Source organism: Populus trichocarpa, chromosome 19 (assembly GCF_000002775.5).
Source record: "Populus trichocarpa isolate Nisqually-1 chromosome 19, P.trichocarpa_v4.1, whole genome shotgun sequence".
Lineage (NCBI taxonomy): Eukaryota > Viridiplantae > Streptophyta > Magnoliopsida > Malpighiales > Salicaceae > Populus > Populus trichocarpa.
In genome coordinates this window covers 3,903,358-3,927,137 of record NC_037303.2, presented here as the reverse complement: position 1 = coordinate 3,927,137, position 23,780 = coordinate 3,903,358, and the positions used below count along the sequence as shown (strand labels likewise).

At 32.4% G+C, this 23,780-nt stretch overlaps 2 protein-coding genes across 2 annotated transcripts; one reads left to right on the top strand and one right to left on the bottom strand.

The window, feature by feature from the left end:
• Positions 1 to 5,111: 5,111 nt before the first annotated feature.
• LOC127904798 (uncharacterized mitochondrial protein AtMg00810-like) lies at positions 5,112 to 14,782 on the top strand. Its single transcript, XM_052449673.1, has 4 exons — positions 5,112 to 5,154; positions 7,078 to 8,217; positions 14,245 to 14,325; positions 14,754 to 14,782. Exons 1-4 carry the CDS (start codon positions 5,112 to 5,114, stop codon positions 14,780 to 14,782), a joined length of 1,293 nt encoding a protein of 430 aa, XP_052305633.1.
• A 7,157-nt stretch (positions 14,783 to 21,939) lies between these two features.
• LOC18108205 (uncharacterized) lies at positions 21,940 to 23,387 on the bottom strand. The gene is made up of 2 exons (XM_006371064.3): positions 22,851 to 23,387; positions 21,940 to 22,368 (listed from the first exon to the last, which is right to left on the bottom strand). The coding sequence occupies exons 1-2, from the start codon at positions 23,328 to 23,330 to the stop codon at positions 22,264 to 22,266; spliced, it is 585 nt and encodes a 194-aa protein (XP_006371126.2). The 5' UTR covers positions 23,331 to 23,387; the 3' UTR covers positions 21,940 to 22,263.
• Between the last annotated feature and the right edge of the window lie 393 nt (positions 23,388 to 23,780).

The following is a 23,780-nucleotide window of genomic DNA, read 5'->3' as shown; positions in this document are numbered from 1 at the left end:
TCGGTATATACCGATGGAATATTTCCGTCGATAAAATTTATAAAAAATTTATCAATATTTCTATTTCTATTTGTATTTATTCCACCGAAACCATGAATTATTTATTTCTCCTCATCCCTTCTCTATCAACAACAAAAGAAAACAGTAGCTATTAAAGAGACCACACACCGAAAAAATGTTAAAGAATTGAAGTGAAGTTGGGTGTGGAAACTTTGGTATCTTCAATAATTCCACGATCCTTTAACAAAGACATCTTGTCATAGTATATTTTATCATCATCTCTCTTCCCCAAAAAAACTGCAATGCACACAATCAGAAATAATTAATTTTCTAGCATCAAAATGCAATTTACATGAGCAATACATAATTAAATTATGAATCAATATGTTAAGTCATCCAAATGTAACTAAGTTAATATCAAAAAATTAATTTAAAATAAAATAAAATCTAAATCAAGCTCTAGATCTTAAGGATTTTAAATTTATCCTGCAAGATATTATATTTATGTTATTATGTTCCAAGCCTTTACAACTTATCCTTGTTGTTTTAAAATTAGGTCAAAATATGTTTTGCTATTCACTCTTGGTATTTAGAGTAAATGAACTCAACATGGATCATTATATTGTAAATATTAAAAGTATTAGTTGTTTCTTTTGATTTTAAATAAAAAAATAAATCTTAAAAATATCAAAGTCCAATATTGTCTAAAGTATTTGTTTTTGGAGACCCCCACAAATTTGTTTTTGGAGACAAGATCTTCTTTTATTTAATGAGTAACAATCATATTTTGTTAATTTTATTGTTATGTTGGAAATTTTAGAGAAATTGATTTTTTATGGAATTGATAACAATTAAATGATATTTATTTTTTGGTACTTGGAAAAGTATCAAATTCCCGCCTCAAATTCTGACCTATATTTAGATCCAAGAAATAGAGATGTAAGTTAATCTACGGATCATTGGTTTAATAATTCTTATATTATTGAGTCAACTCGGGTCTATTTTATATTTTCAAAACGATATCATTTTAATTTTTTTTTATTTTCTTGACTCTGACTTGTCAGGTTTGACTAAATTCACTAAATAATGGACCAATATGTTGAGTCATCTAAATTTAACTAAGTCAATATAAAAAACAATTTAAAAGAAAATAAAATTCAAATCAAGCTGATCTTGAGGATTTTGAATTGATCTGCAAGATATTATACTTATGTTAGGCCTTTTTTTGGATTGTATCCAACCATGTTTTTATATATTTTTATTTTTTTAGATTCAAATTAATTTTTTTATGTTTTTGTATCGTTTTGATGTGTTAATATCAAAAATAAATTTTAAAAAATAAAAAAATATTATTTTAATTCATTTATAAGTAAAAAACACTTTAAAAACAACTTGTATAACACTATCAAACAATCTCTTGGTATAAATAGATGTTGTTTTGAACAGCAAAAATGGATAAAAAAAAAAAGGGAAGAGTTAAAAATAATAACAATAAAAAACCCAAACATGCTTATCTCTCCTTTCCACCGTACCCATGAATTATTGATTTCTCCTCCACGCTTCTCTATCAAAAAGGAAAAAAAAACAGTAGCTTGATGTTGACTCCACAACCTCCTCTAATAAATCCATTGACCCACGTCCTCGGCCGTTAAGCTCTTTAAAAAGAGACCCAATCATTGCCTCAGTATTTCTTTGCTCAAGGTAATAAATGCCTTACTTTTAACCCAATCTCACGACCTCCTTGCAGTCCAGAAATATCGTTCGCTTTTTGTCTATTTTTTTTTCCCAGACCTGGACGCGTGTGACATCGCTCGTGGCCTGTCCATACTTTCACTAGCCTAAAACAAAGCACTAGCTATTATTAATGAGACAGTGTATTACAAATTTCTTCTGTTCGATAGTGATTTATATTACTGATAAGTGACCACACAATGAAGAAATATTAAAGAACTAAAGTGAATTTGGGTGTGGATTATCATTGTGTTCCAAACTTCTTTAAAACTTTGCTATCGTACATGATGGGACCTTTGGTGTCTTCAAAAATTTAACTTTCTCACACAACACATGAAACACGACTCCCGTATCAGAGTCCATGCAAACCCAGCAAGCTACTACCCCCACAAATTTGTTTTTGGAGACAAAGATCCTTTCTTTTATTCCACCGTACCCATCAATAATTTATTTCTCCTCAACCCTTCTCTATCAACAACAAAAGAAAACAGTGGCTATTAAAGAGACCACACAACGACAAAATATTAAAGAATTGAAGTGAAGTTGGGTGTGGAAACTTTGGTATCTTCAATAATTCCACGATCCCTCACCAAAGGAAACACGGTTCACGTATCAAAGTCATGAAAAGCCGAGTTGCATTTTTCCAAGGAACATGACAAACTGAATCTAGCCAGGATAGAGTTTTTGGTAAGTGAGCACCCTTAAAAAAATATTTTGTAAGATAACACAATTAAAACAATATTTATAAATCTAAGTATAATTGAGAGTATTATAATTGATATGTGCGTTATGTTAGTCACGAATAATACCTTCTGAACCTCCATTATTGCATATATATAATCTACAACATGTAAGTCATAGATGTCAATCGCAACTCACGTGTAGAAGAAGGTATCTATGGCTTCTTTACCAGAGATATCCTGTGATAATTTATTTTGTCATCATCTCTCTTCCCAAAAAAACTGCATTGCGCACAATCATAAATAATCAATTTCCAAGCATCAAAATACAATTCACATTAGCAGTTCATAACTAAGTTATGAATCAATATGTTGAGTCATCCAAATGTAACTAAGTCAATATCAAAATATAATTTAAAATAAAATAAAATATAAATCAAGCTCTAGATCGTAAGGATTTTGAATTGACCTGCAAGATATTATATTTTATGTTAAGCCATGTTTAATATTATGTTCCAAGCCTTTACAACTCATCCTTGTTGTTTTTAAATTATGTGAAATTATATTTTGTTATTCACTCTTGGTATTCAGGGTAAATGGACTCAACATGGATCATTACATTTTATATTAAAAGTATTAGTTGTTTCTTTTGATTTTAAATAAAAAAAACAAGTCTTAAAAATATCTAAGTCCAATATTGTCTAAAGTATGTGTGCCACTAGATCCCACCACTAATGTGTGTTTTGGTGGGAGGTGTGGTGGCTTTTTTTCATTGAAAAGCATGTATTATTTGCTTTTAGGAGGTGTTGTGTGTGCTTTAAAAGGATTGTACCCTTGAAAAAAAACCTCCCACCCAAACACTCCCTAAGTAGATTAACCCATAATAGTTAATGCTTGGACATTTTAGGATCAGGGTACAAAACCCTTATCCAGTAAAAATTATGAGTGAATCCTGATACTATAGGATAAATGAACTTGAACGGGGCATTATCCATAGACCACCGTTGCATAAACAAATTGTTTAGCGACATCTCATCGTAGGATTTGAACTGAGTTTAATGAACCTAACATAGACCCGTCCTATTATTCACTAGCATGGCTTTATAAACTATTAATAATCACGGGTCATGATCTGGAGTAAATAGGGATATAAATATCAATTCGTCAAACAAATTGGGAGTAACAAAAATAACTAGAACTTTAGAATAGATAGGAATAAAACCTACAATAGGTTTAACTCATTACGATAGATCCATGTGGATACTGTTAAATAATATTTATGTAGTCTTATTTATTAAGGGTAGAATAGTACTTTCAGTATGACCTATATATACTTTATTTGTATTTAGGTTAAGACTATGCATTCATAATATACAGATTATTCAGAATTCTAGCCTCCTTTTTCTTTATTTGATCTCAATTGATTTAACATGGTATCAGAGCTGGTTTTATGAAATGAGGCTTAATCCCAAATTTTTTGGAGTGAGATTTTGTCTTCCGCTTCTGCAAAATTTGGTATTTCGTCAGTTTCTGCAATTATTTTGGTATTTCATCTACCCTTTAGCTTTTGCAATTTGGTATTTGTGTTCAGTTTCTGCAAATTGGTTTTGTGTTTTGGAGTAATCGTATAATTTTGAGAAGATATTTGTTTAGTTTCTGCAATCTTTGTTCAGTTTCTGCAATTTGCTATTTTGTTTTCCGCTGCTTTTGCATTCTGGTTCTCTGTGATTGTTAATTATGGCTACTGAAAGAGATGATTCGCTTCAGTCTGTGAGTGTGAGGTTGGATGAGAAGAACTATTCGTATTGGAGCTATGTAATGCGAAATTTTCTTAAGGGTAAGAAGATGTGGGGGTATGTTAGTGGAACTTATATAATACCTAAGAATGTTGAGGAGGGGGATGCTGTTTTGATAGATACATGGGAAGCAAATAATGCAAAGATCATTACTTGGATCAACAATTCTGTTGAGCATTCGATAGGTACGCAGTTGGCGAAGTATGAGACAGCAAAAGAGGTTTGGGATCATCTGCAAAGGTTATTCACGCAATCAAATTTTGCAAAACAGTATCAATTAGAGAATGACATACGAGCTCTTCATCAAAAGAATATGAGTATTCAAGAGTTTTATTCTGCTATGACAGATCTTTGGGATCAATTGGCTCTTACAGAATCAGCAGAATTAAAGGCATGTGGTGCCTATATTGAGCGTAGAGAGCAGCAACGATTGGTACAGTTTTTAACAGCACTTCACAGTGACTTCGAAGGACTTAGAGGTTCAATTCTGCATCGTACTCCATTGCCTTCTGTTGACTCTGTTGTCAGTGAGTTATTGGCTGAAGAAATACGTCTTCAGTCTTATTCTGAAAAGGGAATTCTTTCTGCTTCAAATCCTTCTGTACTAGCAGTACCTTCTAAGCCATTCTCTAATAATCAGAACAAGCCCTACACAAGGGTTGGCTTTGATGAGTGCAGTTTCTGTAAGCAGAAAGGTCATTAGAAGGCTCAGTGTCCTAAGTTGAGACAGCAGAATCAAGCTTGGAAGTCTGGCAGTCAATCACAATCTAATGCTCATCGACCACCTCAGGGTTATAAACCACCATACCACAATACTGCAGCAGTAGCTTCCCCAGGCTCTATTACCGATCCTAATTCTTTGGCTGAGCAATTTCAGAAGTTTCTCTCCTTGCAGCCACAAGCAATGTCCGCTTCTTCCATAGATCAGTTGTCTCACAGTTCCTCAGGTATGTCACACCCTAAATGGGTCTTGGATTCTGGTGCTTCCCATCATATGTCTCCAGATTCCTCATCTTTTACCTCAGTGTCCCCTTTGTCCTCCATTCCTGTTATGACTGCTGATGGCACTCCTATGCCCTTAGCAGGTGTTGGTTCTGTTGTCACACCTCACTTGTCTCTCCCTAATGTTTATCTTATTCCAAAACTCAAATTGAATCTTGCGTCTGTTGGTCAAATATATGATTCTGGTGATTATTTAGTCATGTTTTCTAGTTCTTTTTATTGTGTACAGGATCTGCAGTCTCAGAAGCTGATTGGGACAGGCCGTAGGGAGAATGGACTATATATTTTGGATGAGTTAAAAGTGTCAGTTGCTGCTGCTGCCGCTGCTACTACTACTGCTGATTTGTCTTCATTTCATTTGAGTCTTTCATCTTCTAGTTTTTATTTATGGCATTCCCGTCTAGGTCATGTTTCATCATCTCGTTTGAGATTTTTGGCATCCACAGGAGCTTTAGGAAATTTGAAAACTTGTGACATTTCTGATTGTAGTGGATGTAAACTGGCAAAATTTTCTGCTTTACCTTTTAATCGAAGTATTTCTGTTTCATCTTCACCATTTGATTTGATTCATTCTGATGTATGGGGACCTTCTCCTGTTTCCACAAAAGGAGGGTCTCGATATTATGTCTCTTTTATTGATGATCATACTCGTTATTGTTGGGTTTATTTAATAAAACATCGTTCTGAATTCTTTGAGATATATGCAGCTTTTCGAGCTCTTATCAAAACTCAACATTCTGCTGTGATCAAATGCTTTAGGTGTGATTTGGGTGGGGAATACACCTCTAATAAATTTTGTCAAATGCTTGCCTTAGATGGAACCATCCACCAAACTTCATGTACAGATACTCCTGAACAAAATGGTGTAGCTGAAAGAAAACATAGGCACATTGTCGAAACTGCTCGTTCTCTCTTGTTGTCTGCTTTTGTTCCTAGTGAGTTTTGGGGAGAAGCTGTTATTACTGCTGTAAGTTTGATTAATACAATTCCATCTTCTCATAGTTCGGGTCTATCTCCTTTTGAAAAGTTATATGGGTATGTCCCTGATTATTCCTCATTTAGAGTCTTTGGTTGTACTTGTTTCGTTCTTCGTCCTCATGTAGAACACAGTAAGCTATCCCCTCGATCCGCTATTTGTGTCTTTCTGGGTTATGGTGAAGGTAAAAAGGGGTATCGTTATTTTGATCCAATAACTCAGAAACTTTATGTGTCTCGTCATGTTGTCTTCCTTGAGCATATACCTTTCTTTTCTATTCCATCCACTACTCATAGCCTGACAAAATCTGATCTTATTCATATAGATCCTTTTTCTGAGGATTCTGGTAATGATACCTCTCCCTATGTTCAATTAATTTGTACTCATAACTCTGCAGGTACTGGTACTTTACTCTCTGGCACACCTGAAGCTCCATTCTCATCTACAGCCCCTCAAGCTTCATCTGAGATTGTGGATCCACCTCCACGTCAATCCATCCGCATTCGTAAGTCCACAAAACTACCAGATTTCGCTTATTCTTGTTATTCTTCATCATTTACTTCCTTTTTAGCTTCTATTCATTGTCTCTTTGAGCCCTCTTCCTATAAAGAGACAATTCTTGATCCGCTTTGGCAGCAAGCTATGGATGATGAACTTTCTGCTTTGCATAAGACAGATACTTGGGATCTGATTCCTCTACCTCCTGGAAAGAGTGTTGTTGGTTGTCGTTGGGTGTATAAGATCAAGACTAATTCTGATGGGTCTATTGAGCGATACAAAGCTAGGCTGGTTGCAAAAGGATACTCTCAACAGTATGACATGGACTATGAGGAGACATTTGCCCCGGTTGCAAAAATGACTACTATTCATACTCTTATTGTCGTAGCTTCGATTCGTCAGTGGCATATTTCTCAGCTTGATGTTAAAAATGCATTCTTGAATGGAGATCTTCAAGAAGAAGTTTATATGGCACCCCCTCCTGGTATTTCACATGACTCTGGATATGTTTGTAAGCTTAAGAAAGCATTATATGGTCTCAAACAAGCACCTCGTGCTTGGTTTGAGAAATTCTCTATTGTGATCTCGTCTCTTGGCTTTGTTTCTAGCAGTCATGATTCTGCTCTTTTTATTGAGTGTAATGATGCAGGTCGTATCATTCTGTCTTTATATGTTGATGACATGATTATTACTGGTGATGATATTGATGGTATTTCAGTTTTGAAGACAGAGTTGGCTAGACGATTTGAAATGAAGGATTTGGGTTATCTTCGATATTTCCTGGGTATTGAGGTAGCATACTCACCTAGAGGTTACCTTCTTTCTCAGTCGAAATATGTTGCAGATATTCTTGAGCAGGCTAGACTTACTGATAACAAGACTGTAGATACTCCTATTGAGGTTAACGCAAGGTACTCTTCTTCTGATGGTTTACCTTTGATAGATCCTACTTTATACCGCACTATTGTTGGGAGTTTGGTATATCTCACCATCACTCGTCCAGATATTGCATATGCTGTTCATGTTGTTAGTCAGTTTGTTGCTTCTCCTACTACTGTTCACTGGGCAGCTGTTCTTCGTATTTTACGATATCTTCGGGGTACAGTTTTTCAGAGTCTTTTACTTTCATCCACCTCTTCTTTGGAGTTGCGTGCATACTCTGATGCTGATCATGGTAGTGATCCCACAGATCGCAAGTCTGTTACCGGGTTCTGTATCTTTTTAGGTGATTCTCTTATTTCTTGGAAGAGCAAGAAACAATCTATTGTTTCTCAATCATCCACCGAAGCAGAATATCGTGTCATGGCATCTACTACCAAAGAGATTGTTTGGTTACGTTGGTTACTTGCTGATATGGGAATTTCCTTTTCTCATCCTACTCCTATGTATTGTGACAACCAGAGTTCTATTCAGATTGCTCATAACTCGGTTTTTCATGAGCGCACTAAGCACATTGAGATCGATTGTCATCTTACTCGTCATCATCTCAAACATGGCACCATTGCTTTGCCTTTTGTTCCTTCTTCCTTGCAGATTGCAGATTGCAGATTTCTTTACCAAGGCGCATTCCATCTCTCGTTTTCGTTTTCTGGTTGGCAAACTCTCGATACTTGTAGCTGCCGCATCGTGAGTTTGAGGGGAGATGTTAAATAATATTTATGTAGTCTTATTTATTAAGGGTAGAATAGTACTTTCAGTATGACCTATATATACTTTATTTGTATTTAGGTTAAGACTATGCATTCATAATATATAGATTATTCAGAATTCTAGCCTCCTTTTTCTTTATTTGATCTCAATTGATTTAACAGATACACCATCAGTAGATTGGGCACAACAGACTATTAGGGATAAAAGACAAGTAACAATGAAATTTACTATAGGCATGATACTTTAGGGTGGTAATACATTTTCTTTAGCATAACAAGTCCCTTATCTTAGAACTCTGAAGACTAATTAAGGTTTTCTCGTAACCATAATTGATGTGGATCAGCCCACGAACACCAATAAGTATCTATTGCATGTTCTAAATGGGCCAATTACAAGGTCCAAAATAAAGACATTGAAAGAAGTATTAAATAGACTAGTCTTGCAAGTTTCGGCCAATGCAGAAATTAGAGGTCCATTGGTGCATCAAGAGGAGGCCTTAGCACATTTAATTAATTTGCAAGAGGGGTCAAATCCCATCTTATTTGAAAAGATAAAATCGACAAAAATAGATTTGAAAAAAAATCATAGCAAAAATTCAAAAAAAACCAAAAAAAAGAAAGCAAAACATTGTGGATTACTATTGTAATCCACAGTACAATGAGTGTTGGATGAATAATGGTTTCCCCCACATCCTTTAAGTTTTGTTACTTCATAAAGTTTAATAATATGGTTTTTCTATAAAACTATTTTTAATAATATAAGAAGAAAATAGACTATGAAAAAATCAAGTTTAATTAAAAAAAAACCCACCAAATCTATAAATTGGGATAACGTGGGTTCCCTTGACAAACTCGCAAACCACGCTAACCTCATAGAAAGATAAAAGAAAAAGAAAAAAAATACAAAATTAAATTCTTAACCATTTCAATGTTAAAAGAATAAAATAGACAAAAATAATTTTTTTTCAAATCATAGCAAAAAAAAACAAAAAAAAAAAGGAAAAAAAACCATGTGTTCAAAAAATAAAAACAATAATGTGCGGATTAGCAGCTTTAAATTTTGAACTTACATGAAACAAAACAAACAAAAGTGAAATTATATAACAATTATTCATTATTTGTTAGTAGAAAAGAAGGAATTGAAACGGCAGAATAAAAAGAAGTGGTATAACATTGTTTTACTTTTTACCAGTTCACTCGTGGGTCAACTCGCATGAACAGGATCCAGTCTCTTACCTATGCCTAAAGGAGACTCAACTCATCTTTTAAAACGATGACCATAGGTCATTAACCCACACATGCATTAGATTTCATTGTATAAAATTAATATTTAGTTGCTTAGGGGCTCCAATTTTCAATTAAATTTCATTGTATAAAATTAATATGTTGTTACTGTTAAAGAGATTGTATTCTCAAGTGCCGAAAGCCAGGGTTGAATGTTTGATATTAAGATACAAGCTGCTTGTTAAAAATAATTTTAATACATGAGAATGATTTAAAAAAAAAAAAAACATGAACAAATAAAAATTATTAAAAAATATGATTTTATTATTTTTTCCAAGTAAAAATAAGCACAATAAATATCTCATTTCATCGCGCAATCATGTCTATATATCTATTTAGAGTTAATCACTTGTGATGGTGCTCAATTATTTTACTAGAAAAGCGTCATTAACTACACGATTTACACAAAAGCAGCATAAGATTAAAGTAACAAGTTCTCTAGAAATAATTAGTTTGAGTCTTACAAATCTTAAGATTACTGGAGGTTTACATGGTCGTTAATTTCAGGGCCCGTATAATTAGTCGAGATGCGCACAAACTGGCCCGAATACCTATATTAATAATAATAATAAAAAAAAGTAACAAGTTCTTTATGCCCTCCAAAAGCACACATGAGACTATGGAGATCGAATGCATGAGAATACAATTGCCACAAAAAAGATACAGCTCTATATAAAGTAACTTAGTTTATTCTCTACTGGATCTGAGCTCACTTGAAGAGTTTCCAGTAATTTTCAGTCATTTCATCTTACCTCGACAATTATATATTGCACTATTAGATCTTGATGAACCATCACTATCATCACCATTACCATCACCAATACCAGTAAGATCACTATTTATGCCTGCAACTAGCAGTCCCTTTTCAAGAATTTTAAGCCTTGGTTCGCTATACATACACCCTTTTCTCTTTCAAGCTGCAGCCGCCACTCAAAGCTCATCTACAACTATGCCCAGTCAAGAATTGGGGCCTCACAATCACTAGCCAATATGTCCAATATGCTTTTCTCTCATGCCTTTCTTCGTTCATGGTTAGATATTCTGGTGTCCTAAGCGTAGAGGAACCACACCAATCCATCCCACAAATTTGCTTTTGGAGACAAGATCTTATCTTTTATTCCACCGTACCCATGAATTATTTATTTCTCCTCGACCCTTCTCTATCAAAAAAAAAAAAAAAAAAACAGTAAAGAGACCACCACCACCAATGCCTGCAACTATCAGTCCCTTTTTAAGGATTTTAAGCAAGGATTTCAAACTTTGCTGGTGTACATGATGGGACCTTTCGTATCTTCAATAATTTAACTATCTCACACAACACATGAAACCCGACTCCCGTATCCGAGTCATGGAGGGTCGCGCATGCCATTGTAGAATTGTTATTTTTTGAGTTGTTTTTTTTTTTGAAAATAAATTAAAATAATATTTATTTATTTATAATAAATTATTTTTGACACTAAAACAGTAAAATAATTTAAAATCATAATTAAAAATTAATTTTTTAAAAATAAACTTTTACCCAAACACCGTATACAGTTACAATCGACACCGAAGGAGTATCACATACAATTAATTTTTATTCTCGTATTACCAAGTTAACTCTAACCTTTACAACCTGATGTCTCCCTTTCCTCGTGCTAGCCACCAGCCATACATACACCCTTTTCTTTTTCAAGCTGCAGCCGCTACTCAAAGCTCATCTACACCTATGCCCAGTCAAGAACTGGGGCCTCACAATCACTAGCCAATATGTCCAATATGCTTTTCTCTCATGCCTTTCTTCGTTCATGGTTAGATATTCTGGTGTCCTAGCAACCACACCAATCCATCCCACAAATTTGCTTTTGGAGACAAGATCATCTTATCTTTTAGATATTCTGGTGTCCTAGGCGTAGAGGAACCACACCAGATAAAGCACGGTTCACTTATCAAAGTGATGAAAAGCCGAGTTGCATTTTTCCAAGGAACATGACAAACTCAATCTGGAAGCTTTAATGCTTGTATTTAATAAAATAAAACAAGGTTTATATATGCCAACAAATATTTAAAAACCTTTAATGATAATTAAAAATTGAGTCTGGAAGCTAAAAGGAATTTACATATTAAAATATTAGATCTCGTGACAATGAGAGCTTTTTTATTTTTTAATTATACAATAATATAAGGTTTTTTTTAGAAGTTAGTAATTTAAACTCAATTGAAAAAATGGTTTTAATTGTAAAATTCCTCGTTTTCTTATTAATATATTTTTCTTCAAACATGCAGACTTGAATGTATTTTCTTAGAATCTAATTATAACGCATATTATTGAGTTTAAATTATTTTTTATCTTGATTTTAAAATTTGATAAAACTAAAAGCAATTAGAATAAATATAAAAAATCTAAATAATTTAAAATAAAAATACATCTCTCAAACTAAAAAAAATGCCAATGTTTGGGTGATTATTTTTTCTTTTTCTTTTTCTCTAACTTTGTGACTTCTTCTACTTATATTTATGTCTTGCGATGCATGGGGTGATTAAAATTTGACTGTCTCATTGTATGCAAACGAATAAGTTTTTCACCATATTATTATGTTTGTGTTAATTGATAATGATGCAGCCCAGATCGGGGTAGCATGCAGCAGCCCCAGGCAGAGCCTTTTCGGCCCAGACTGGGGTTATCTGCAACAGCAAGGCTGGGTCTGGCTAGCTAGAAAGGGGTTGCTGCCATCTTGACAGCCTGATCTAGACTGTCACCTTAGCAGCAGTTGAGCTACTCTCCCTCCCTCCCTCCCTCCTTTCACCCTTTCTTGTTGGCGCATGTTTCAAAATATTTTCCTCTAGAAGCATGCACCATCCATCACACACCATACCACCTTCTCTCATTAATAAACAATCTCTTATTAACTTTTTAGGCTAACCTTTCTAATCTATATCTAACTTTGCACCAACTTTCTTTGCCTTTCCTGGCCTGCCACTCTTACTAATAATGATTTACTTTCAAGCACCAATCTATCCACGTAAGTCTGGCATGCCAATCAAGTAGTCAACTTTATAGGAAACCAGATATTCCTCATCATTTTTCCCTCTCTACCATATAATCTTCCTGTAAGATAAGCTATGTTCCTCTGGTATCTATAAGGTCCTGAAGACAAGCCATTCAAGCTTATATATGCTAACTCAAGCTCACTCAAGCATACTTATATCATTCATTAGATATATTTTTTTACACACACATTTCTATTATATTTGTTAACTTAAGCATCAAAGGATCCCGTATCGCGACAGAAAACTTGTTTTGTAAGTTAGTCACCAACGTAGTACTTAACTAAGGAAAGCCTAATATGTTTGAAGTTTTTCATGGTTTCATTAATGGAGTCACATGTGGAAATCTCAACAAAAAATCTAGTTTATTCCCTTTTGTTGTTCATCAAAAATATTGTCCATGACTGATAAAACTCCAGGAAAAAAAAGAGTAATTGATCTCCTTATCATAAGGATTTTAATACTTTTAGGTCTCTAATGATTCTCCCAACAAGTGCAAGTGCTCAACAACGTTATTCTAGCTATATAAAAACAACTTTATACTCTTCCATTCCATCAATAAAAAAAGTTAATATACCAAGAGAGCATGACCCAAATGGTTTCTCCATTGTGTTGAGTAACGTTTTTAGGCGTTCAATCTCCTCCTTATTGAACCCCAACCTCTAGGGTGCTAGACTCATGGGCTGACTCTTCTGAATTTGTCAAGTGTGCATGTCCTCTTGACTGGTTCCATTTGTATCCTCCATTATGCCCTATCCTTGGTGGTTTTCCATGGACTTTCCAGTAGATCTCCTTTGTATGACTTGTCTTGTTGCAATAGTTACAAAACAGATCATCTTTAGAGAATTTTTCCTTTCAGTCTTCACCACTTCTGCACCATTCATGGCATCACTCAGGTTTATGTTATTAATATCATCCCTTCAATATTAGGGACATCAAACATCACAATTCTCCTTCCTTCTTCAGCCTTTATCAATGAGACCACCTCATTGAGTGAGGGCATAGATTCCTTTCCAAGTATTTGGACTCGCACTTGATCAAATTCTATATTAAGTCCTACAAGAAATTCAAAGATCCTTTCTCTTTCCATATAATTTTTTAGAATTACAGCATCATCACTACATTGCATTTTAAAATCCCGATAATAGTTCAATTCCAACCAGAAACTTTTCATAGTATTGTAATATTCAATAACCATCATATTACCTTGTTTGGTCATTGAAAGCTTCGTCTTAATCTAATAGATTAACGCAACATCCTTTACTTTAAAATAAGTCTGTCTCACTGCATCCCATATATCCTTTGTTGTAATCAGAAACATGTAAGGCCCATAGACTTCTGGCATTATAGAGTTCCACAGCCATGGCATAATTATGGAGTTTTCTTCATCTCAGAGTGTAAATTTTGGGTCTTCTGGACTAGAAGGGTTGTCCATCAAATGACTGATATTTCCTTTTCCTTTGAGAAAGGTTTTCACTATTTGTGACTACTTCAGATAGTTTTGTCCATTCAGTCGGTAGGATGACTATTAACTCTACAATTCCCCTGATATTTAGGTTTCTTTTGTAGTGTTTTCAGACATGTTTTTCATATTTGGACAGGTTTGCTAGATCAAGTGACTAGGGTTGTCAGGACAGATGAGAAGAGAAGAAAACAGAAGGAATTCCAAGTTCAGAGAGAAGGTACGTTCAGAAAAAAAAAAAAAAGATAGGCTCGGTTTAAAGATCTAATACCATGTGAAGAATTCTTAAATTCTGATTTCTCATCTTATTTCAAAATAGATTCCTAAGTATATACAGCATCTACAAATGTATATTAGGATAACTATTAACTACACATAAATAGGTATTATTATTTGAATCTAATTTATGGAAAAGAAATTTGATTTTCTGTTTTTATTTCCTATAAATCAGGTTCAAATTAGCCTTAATTACTTCAGAATCTTCAACACTTTCTAGTTTCTTTCAATCTATAATTGTTGTTAGGGTCTAGAATAAAAAGCAAAGGAGTTAACTTGATTGCTGCAACTATCACTTTAATTTATTAGGGAGGAATAAGCTAAGTTAAATTGCTGAATTTTTTGAACGGTTGCTTAGAATAAATTTTACAGACTGTGCTCATAAGGCTACTGCCATTTGAATTAAAATTGGTTTTCAATGTTAAATTCGTTTGATGGTAAGAAATTGATTAGAAAACTTTATCTAATTAATTTAGTCAAAATCTCCTCGATTTCCTTTAACTTTAAGAGACATCGAATTTATTTGCTTGAATTGTAAGAATATTTGTTTTACTTTGATGATCAACAAATTTATAGGAATGAAAATTTATAGGAATGAATGTCTAGACCTTTGAATTGAATTAATGACATATCATTTTATTATTTTTATTTTCAGAATTTTGTTTCTTTAATTTTTTATTCAAATCCCCAATTATTTTTTATTTCAATATTTTATAGGAAGATTAAACAAAATTTCTCATGGGTTCAATCTGATTTTCAAAATCATACTACGAATTTATTTTATTTATGATAAGTAAAGTTAAAATTATATTTTGAGGGTTTCGATGACCGACCAACTAACCTCATCTGAGGATATATATTGGATTTATACCCTTTCTAATTGCATCTATAACACTTTATTAAAGATGGCTTGACATGAGGATTATCTCTTTTTCTGGTTATCGTCGCTGGGAATTGCTTGAGGCCTATTTTTATCATAACTAGAGCCAACATGAGCTTGTTTGGATTAATTGTTTATTTATGGCTGCTTACCCTTCTCAACTGGTGTAAGTCAAGGCTCTGTGGCAGCAACCCTCCTTTGTAGCCCAATTCTATCTCTGATAGCAGGTTTCAATCCCTTTACTTATCAAGCAACTTATTTGCCGTCAGTTTTGTTGTAATTCAATTTTTTTACTTTTATTTTTGTATATACTTTGAAAAAAAATAGAAAAATATATTTTAAGTAGTGTTAGTTATTTTCTTCATTTTTTTTATTTAATTCTTGTGTATTAAAAAAAAGAAAAAAATACAAAAATAATTGAGGTTTGAAATTAGATCGATAATAGAGTATCACAAATAAAAACAAATTGAGTTTGAGAGTTTTTTTTGGTCATAGTAAAGGTCTCGATTGAAGAAAATATTTAAAAAATAGCTTAATTTAATTTAATTTGGAGTGAAAGAAATTTAAAGTTCAGAATAATTTCCAAATCCCACAGCCCTGAGCCACCAAATGCATTCTACAGCTATCAATCACCATGAAAACCGCCCTCTCACAAACCTTAGAATACACTGTCGAGACCAGTAGGCAGGTCCCCCTTCACGCGAACAATCCAGTAGACCCCACTTCTTAAAACTGAACCAATCAAACCCAACCCAACTATCTCGACGACAACCCAGCTGAAAAGAGAAGAAACACCGAGAGACACAAAAAAAAAGAAAAAGAAAAAAAAAAGCCCTGACAACAGGAGAAGAAATGGAGCTGGTGTCTTGATTTGGCCAAATTAATTCACTCCCCTTGCAGGTTATAAATGGTGAGTGAAGGCACGTGGGCGTAATCCTAAGATTGGTGAAATAGCCAGCGTGTGGGTGCACGCGTGCCACGTGGCCCAGTGGTATTTTTTAACATTTTTTGGTGTTTTCCCAGCTCAAGCCCAATTTCAACCCAAATATTTAAATTCTGTACATATTTTTTATTTTTATTTTTGTGAAAGTCCAAATTTTTTATTATTATTATTGATAGTGACATTCTTATAAAAAAGTACAAAAACAAAATGCAAAAGAAAAATTATAACAAATGCTTTCTTATATTTTCCAAGTATACGAATTGATAACTTGGGTTGTGTCAATATGCATGGTTTTATTAAAGCTCATAGAATAATAATAATGATTTTCGGGTTTGTTTTGCAATTCACCATAGTGAATGGGCTAAATTCCAATTCAATTTTTATTATTCATATGGAACCACGTCTTAAAAATGGCTTAGTTGACACGTCCTTTTCTAAAACCATCGATGTTCATATGTGAAAATCAAATGCTAGTTATGCTTATTTTTTAGCAATGTCGATGAAGATTCCTTTTAGGAATTTATGTCTACATCTTAATATATTTGAAGACTAATGTCAAACTTTTTATAAAATTAGAAATAATAAAAACAATTAATTAGGATAATTGATGACAATAAAAAAAATAAATTTAAGTGAACATATAGTAAAGATAACCTTTCATGAAATATGATGCTTTATGGGTGACATCGTTCTTATCTTAAGCATAGCTAACCTCTTACCTGAATTTCTAGAACTAATGCTTATTTTTTTTGGGATCCTTAGTTTCCTTTAATTTCTAGGTGGGGACTCTAATTTTCAATAATATGTGTATTTTGGCTTCGACATGCGACAAGTTTCATGTAGATTATTTCACTAATGCTTTCCAGAAGTTGTGAAAAATTTAAAAATATCATATTATTTGCTGATTATATCAAATTTGGTCCTCAAACTTTTGATTGCTATATATATTTTATTTTGAATATTTATTTTTCAATTTCATCTCTTAAAATTTAATTTTTATATTAACTTTGATCCTCATTTTTATAATTGTTATTTGTTTTTTCCTTATCATTTTTTTATTGAAATTTTTTATCTATGAAATTTGATCCTCATTCTTTTGATCGGTACTTATTTTATTTGAAATAATTTATGAAATGTTAATTATTATTATTTTAATTTCTTCATCTTTTTTTTATTTTTTAGATTTGATCTCTATTATTTTGATTATTATTTATTTTATTTAAGATAATTTATGAAATTATATTTTTTTTTCAATTTCATTCTCATTCAACTTTTTAATTTGTAATATTTGTTCCTTATTATTTTAATAAACTTGAGAAAAATAAAACATTAATAAGTTATTTTACAGCTCATTTTACATGACATAACCAAGCACTGGAAAATGTTTTCCAACTTATTTTCCATTACACTACCAAACATCAAAAAATAATTCATTTTCTTGGAATTCACTTTCCCGGAATTCACTTTCTAAAATGAAACTACTTTCCAGCAAACAAACAGGGCCTTAAGGAAGAAGTCTTTTAAATCAAGAGGCAAAAATCTACCTCTCAACAACTGCTTCATCTGCTCCCAAGTCTTAATAGGTCTTTTACCTTCTTACCTCCTAGTTTTCAATAGCCTATCTCATCAGACTAAGGTCCCATGCTTCAATTTAAACCCTGTAGTTTTTATCATCCTCGAATACGAAACTCTTATATTCTTATAAAATCGATCACATTCAACTAACCAATCAAGAAAATCCTCTACTCCTAAATCACCACCAAAACAAGAAATCTCAACCTTCATATGATAATCTTGATCATATGTATTATTTCTAGTAACCTTACCTCGATCTTCTTTATTAGAAGAATACCATTGTCATACTGGCCATGAGGATTTGCATGAACTAGTTCAGGGATAGGTTTGTCACTGGCGTCATTCCAGGCACATGCCTCTGTTATTTCCTAGTTTGTGTTTGCGTGCAACACTAATGCTTTAAGCCTGGTTGTAAGGTCATTGACTTCGATATTGATGTCACCCAACCCAGTTTGCATTTGTCCCTCTAAAGCTGCTATCTCTAATGATGATTTAGCTGGTTTCAAATAGCTTGCATCCCCTGATCATCGTCATAAAGATGATTGTCACCAAATGCTCCACAATTCTCTTCACGATTTGCCATTGATCTGAATGCTGACCTACTTTAATACCACTTAATGAATGATTACTCTATTTTTATCATTTTATAATTTGAAATTTTCTTTAATTGACCTCAAAACTTTGATTTTCTTATGATTTTACCCCTGATTTCAATTGATTAACATGGTAAAAAATGAATTTGGTCTTCTGAAATTCTAACCTTCTTAATTAAGTCCAAATTGAGCTCTCAAACTTAATTTTCACCAATTAAGTCCTTAATAAAATTAATTTGATTGGTCATTGGATGCAAATTTCTTCAATTTAACCCCTAATTGACCCAAAAACTTTGATTTTTTTTATATGATTTTACCCCTAATTTCAATCAATTAACATGGTAAAAAATGAATTTGGTCTTCTAAAATTCTAATTTTCTTAATTAAGTCCAAATTGAGCTCTCAAACTTAATGTTTCATCAATTAAGCCCTTAATAAATTTAATTTGACCTATTTAAAGTATAATTAAATCCTTGCACCTAATTAAATCCTTCAATTGGATCCAAATTATTTCTTAAACATAACTAATCATTTAATTTAGCCCATGATTAAATCAACTTGATCTATTAAGAATCTAATTATATCTTTGGACTTAAAAATTATGCAGATTTGTCCAATAATGATTTGATTTGACCTTGAATCTGCATTATCTCTTCAGGTTTGGGTGTAATGAGCTACAATTAGGCTTCTAATTTATCTAGAATTGCAGCTTGAACTTCCTATATATTTGAAATCCTTTCTAGCATGCTTTTCCAAGTCGTTAGTCTTCTTGCTTTCTTTATTTTATATTTTTATTGTGGGAATAAAAAATGTGAATTTGAGGAATAAGCCAGAAATGGATTGTTTTTGCTGTTATTATTATTATTATTATTAATTAATTAATATCATCACTATCATTATTATTATTACAATTATTATTATTATTATTATTATTTATTTCCTACAATCATTCATCAAATTCAAATTATAATAAGAAAAAAAGAAATAATCATTCATCAAGTTCCACTAACCTCTTTGTATTTGTCTTTTCTTTTCCATGGGATGCGGGTGACATCTCTCTCACTAACTTTTCTGACATTGTTCTACGAAATTGTGCAGTTTCCATCATCTCTTACATGTTATAAAAAGTTGTGCAGTTTATACAGATGATATGTTTCTTTTCATGATTATCTTTTCAGTGTGCATGTTAATAAGGTCATTAACAATTATAATATTAAAGGATTGTGGTGCAAGAGACTATGAAGACTTTGAATAGTCAGACTGAAAAATATAGAAGATATAATTACAGAATAATATAAGTCTAAGAAAAGAGACGGTCGAGTCAGCTCAAGTCTCATAAAAAATACTTTAGGTCTTGTTTTATAATTTTATAATGGACTCCTAGATGCGGGGTTGCATGGTATGATCAGATTTGTTTACGGTAACAGTCAATAGAATTATTGAGGAGAAATAAATAATTCATGGGGAAGTGGTATCGAAGAAAAGATAGTCTCCAAAACCAGATTTGGGGGGGGCTCTCATAGTAGTAGCTGGGTTTCCTTGGGCTTTGAGTCGCGGCTTCAGTGAACTACACTTACAGCTGTACAACTCCGACCAACCTGTCAGGTGAATTTAGAATCTTATTGACTTGCTTCAACTGGTTCAGATTAAAAAAAAATAAAAGAAGAAAAAAACGTGATTAACTCAGATAAAAATCTAGGTTCATTTATTCAACGAGTTGAGTTTGAATTGTTTAAAATCTGATCATCAATCAATTCATCAAGTTCCACTTACCTCTATGTTACGTGAGCTTAAAGTTGTTAAAAATATTTTTTAAACACAACACAAAATATAAAATATAAATTTGAATTGTGAACTCGAATAATAAAATCGTAAGTAAAATATTTCAACTAATTATATATTGATAATTTCAGTTAACTAATTATATATTGATAATTTCAGTTAAGTAGTAAATAATAATATAATACAATTAAAATAAAAGTGAAATAAATAATACAAAAGTTCATATACCTTAAAATAAATAGTTCAAATAAAAATTCATACATGGTTTAAATAACTTAAAAATACAAAATAATACAATTACATATATAGAATTGTATTAACTAAAAATTAACAAACTTTAAAACAAACAACATGTTGGGAAATAACTACTAGGAGAGCTGTGCATCTATTCAAGTATCTTTATACACTACAATAACATGAGCTCAAATGGGTTGTTCTTGTAACTCTACCAGCAGTATCGTACACAAGTTAACTATCTTTAAATATTATGTAAACTATACCTGTTTAAGCATTTTATTAGTTAGATCTCATCATTTCATATAACATCAGAAGCATTTCTAATAACAGATATTTCTATCTTTCCACGGCCATTTTACATGAACCCTCAACCCATTAATAATCCATGAAGTAAATCTCGATACATCCATGAACGATTATCCATGACTTTTATCGAACTTTTATAAAATAATGATGACAACATGTATTAATTAACTATATTAAGTAAATAAGTTTGTAAAAATATTGGTTTAGCTCAAGATTATCCAACTTACTTTCAAATTTCTCTTAAATATTCATTATCAATTATCTACGTCCATACAAATTTATACACATTAATTTACGGAAATTACAACTCGGCAATAACATTGATAAAAATTCAAACGGACCCGCTAAACAACTATTATTTATTTCATCACAATACACCTAAGGCGGTAATTCGACATAAGTTTCAACAATTTACAAACAAATATAATTTTACAAAATCTAAAACAAATCATAACAAGTACAAAGTTATAAATTCATACTACAATGATGGTTGTTTGTTGTTTGGGGGGGGGGGGAGTTTGTTTAGATGCAAGGATGGGGGAAGAAGAAGGAGAAATAGGGGAAGGGAGGGTCGATGGCCAGGTCATCTATTAAATTTTATTGATGGAATCACCAACGGAATATTTCTGTTTATGACTCCGTCAGTCATCTTGTCAGTGAAATGGACACGTCATTGTACGAACATCCCGATTTGAATCATTCTGTAATTTCGTCAGTAAAATCACCCATAAAAACTTCATGGAATCTTTTTGTTGGTATATACCGACGGTTTTAGCGAGGGAATTAATTTGATCGGTAAATATCACTGTAAATTACTGACATAAACATTTTATTGGTAATTCTGTTTGTATTCATTGAATTTCTAGTAGTTATTCTTATTAAAATATTCATCAAGTCTTATAGTTCAGTAGTTGATGGTGCATGATTTTTCTATTACATAAAAAAAAAAAAGTTCTTGTTTGGACCATGGCCTAAATGGACTGCTTTCAGTCTGTTTAAGTTGGCTTGAACAAACTATCATTTTTTTTTGTTGTTTTTATTCCATAAAATTATTTGAGTCTTGTACCACTACCACAAAAAATTCTCTGCTAGGAGTATATAATTCAATTTTTTTTTTTTTAATCTCAAGATGTTAGTGTGGAAGGACACCAAACCTTTTTTTTTTTTCACATTTGGGCCATTTTCTATGCCAATTACAATTATATCACCTACAAATCCATCAATCACAAGCAAGCAACCATATATCAATTCAAGTAACCATACAATAATTTCAAAAATCACAAGCAACAGCAAAACAAATTTAATAACCACAAATAACAATTCAACACTCTCCAACATTCTTTGCTCTGTTATACATTGTCTCTCTCTTATATTTCACTAACATAAGCGTAAGAGAATCCCCTATTTCCATAGAAATCTAGTTTTAAATGAAGAGCTTGTGGACCAGTGCTGAAGTCAGTCCCTTTACTAGCTCAAGATCGCTCCCCATGAAAAGCTCAATCTAGTTCGAAGTTTTTTATTACTTCATTAATAATAGTCTTCCATAGGCAAGCGGTTCAAGTTCTTTCACATAATGCTGCAGCCACAGGATGACGCAATAGCAGCACAACCAACAACTAAGCCCGCAACTTGCACTATCGTTTCAATTTTTTCAAGCACTTCTCTTCGCTTCTATAAAACAAATGTTGATTATGATGTATTCTTATATATTATCACTATGCTAAATAACTAAAGCCACACAACGATTAAGACAACAAGGCATTAAATTCAAAAGCTGCAATTACGGAAAACTTTGAGATTTTTTTAAATATGGAAATTTAATTAGAAAGACGATTCAAATCCGACAAATAAATTTATAGAAACGAATTATTTGGATCACTTGTTTGATCAATAGGCCGCTACCTGTACTGTTGGGTTGTTTGTACTAAGTATATTTTTTACTATAATTTCTATTAATCAGTTCAAAACATCGATACACATTGTCATAGTTTAATTTTTTTCATTTTATTGATTAAAGATTTAGTTACAAATATTCCCCCTTATCAAATATTTAATATTAATTTAGAAAATACCAATAAATATTTGATTTAGTTACAAATATATGTTTTTTAAAAACATTTCATGCATAATTTATAAAAAAAATAGAGAATTACCTGTACGGGAGCTTCTAGTGCCAAGCTCCTGCTTTTACCTAGTAAAGTATAGTTATCGCAGAAGATGGCATCATCGTGGTGATCAGTGAACTTTTTTCCACCATAACAATCACAACAAAGATCATAGGTGCTAGCTGACTCATCAAGACAGAAACATTGAAAGCAGCTGAAGTATACCTCTGCCAAGAACGTATTACAAGTCTTGCAAAATAGAGCTCTTCCACTCTCCATGATGTAGTACAAGGTGATTGTTTCCTCAAAATCCAAGCTTCCATCGCCGTCCTTGTCCAGCGCTCTAAACATGCTTGGATCAGTAAAAACTGTGTTGTTATCTTTCTTGAGATACTCCACGTATTCATCTAGGTCAATTTGCCCGTCTCTGTTTTCGTCCATTTCATCGAAAATAAATCTGGCATATCGCTTCTTCTCCTCGGGCAGATTTTCATAATAAGTTACAGCAGCCCGGCGAATCCCCTCCATATCTATTTATGCGTGTAATATTTAAGAGGAGGAAAATTTAAGAGGTACGTAGCTTAGATCTACAACTTCAAAACTCCAAAGGGACTTTATATAAATTGAATGAATACCTAATAATTATAATCTATGATTCCGTCTCGTAGTTTGTTTCCGTCGAGTCAACTTATTTGGCTTTTATAAAAGTCAAGTCTCAATTTTGGTATATAATTATACGGACTGAAATTTAAATTAAAATATTTCTGATATGGTGTCCCAACTAGCAAACAAGCCTGAGCACTTTCTTAATTACTCCCACACAAAGTTTATTTTAATATCTTAATTAGATCTAGTTTATATGAAATAAATTTAATTTCACGAAATGGTTATTTTATGAAAATAATAAATTACTGCATGTCATTGGGCTAGAAGGCAAATAAATCAACCGAACGTGTTTTTCACTGAAAAGAAAAATAT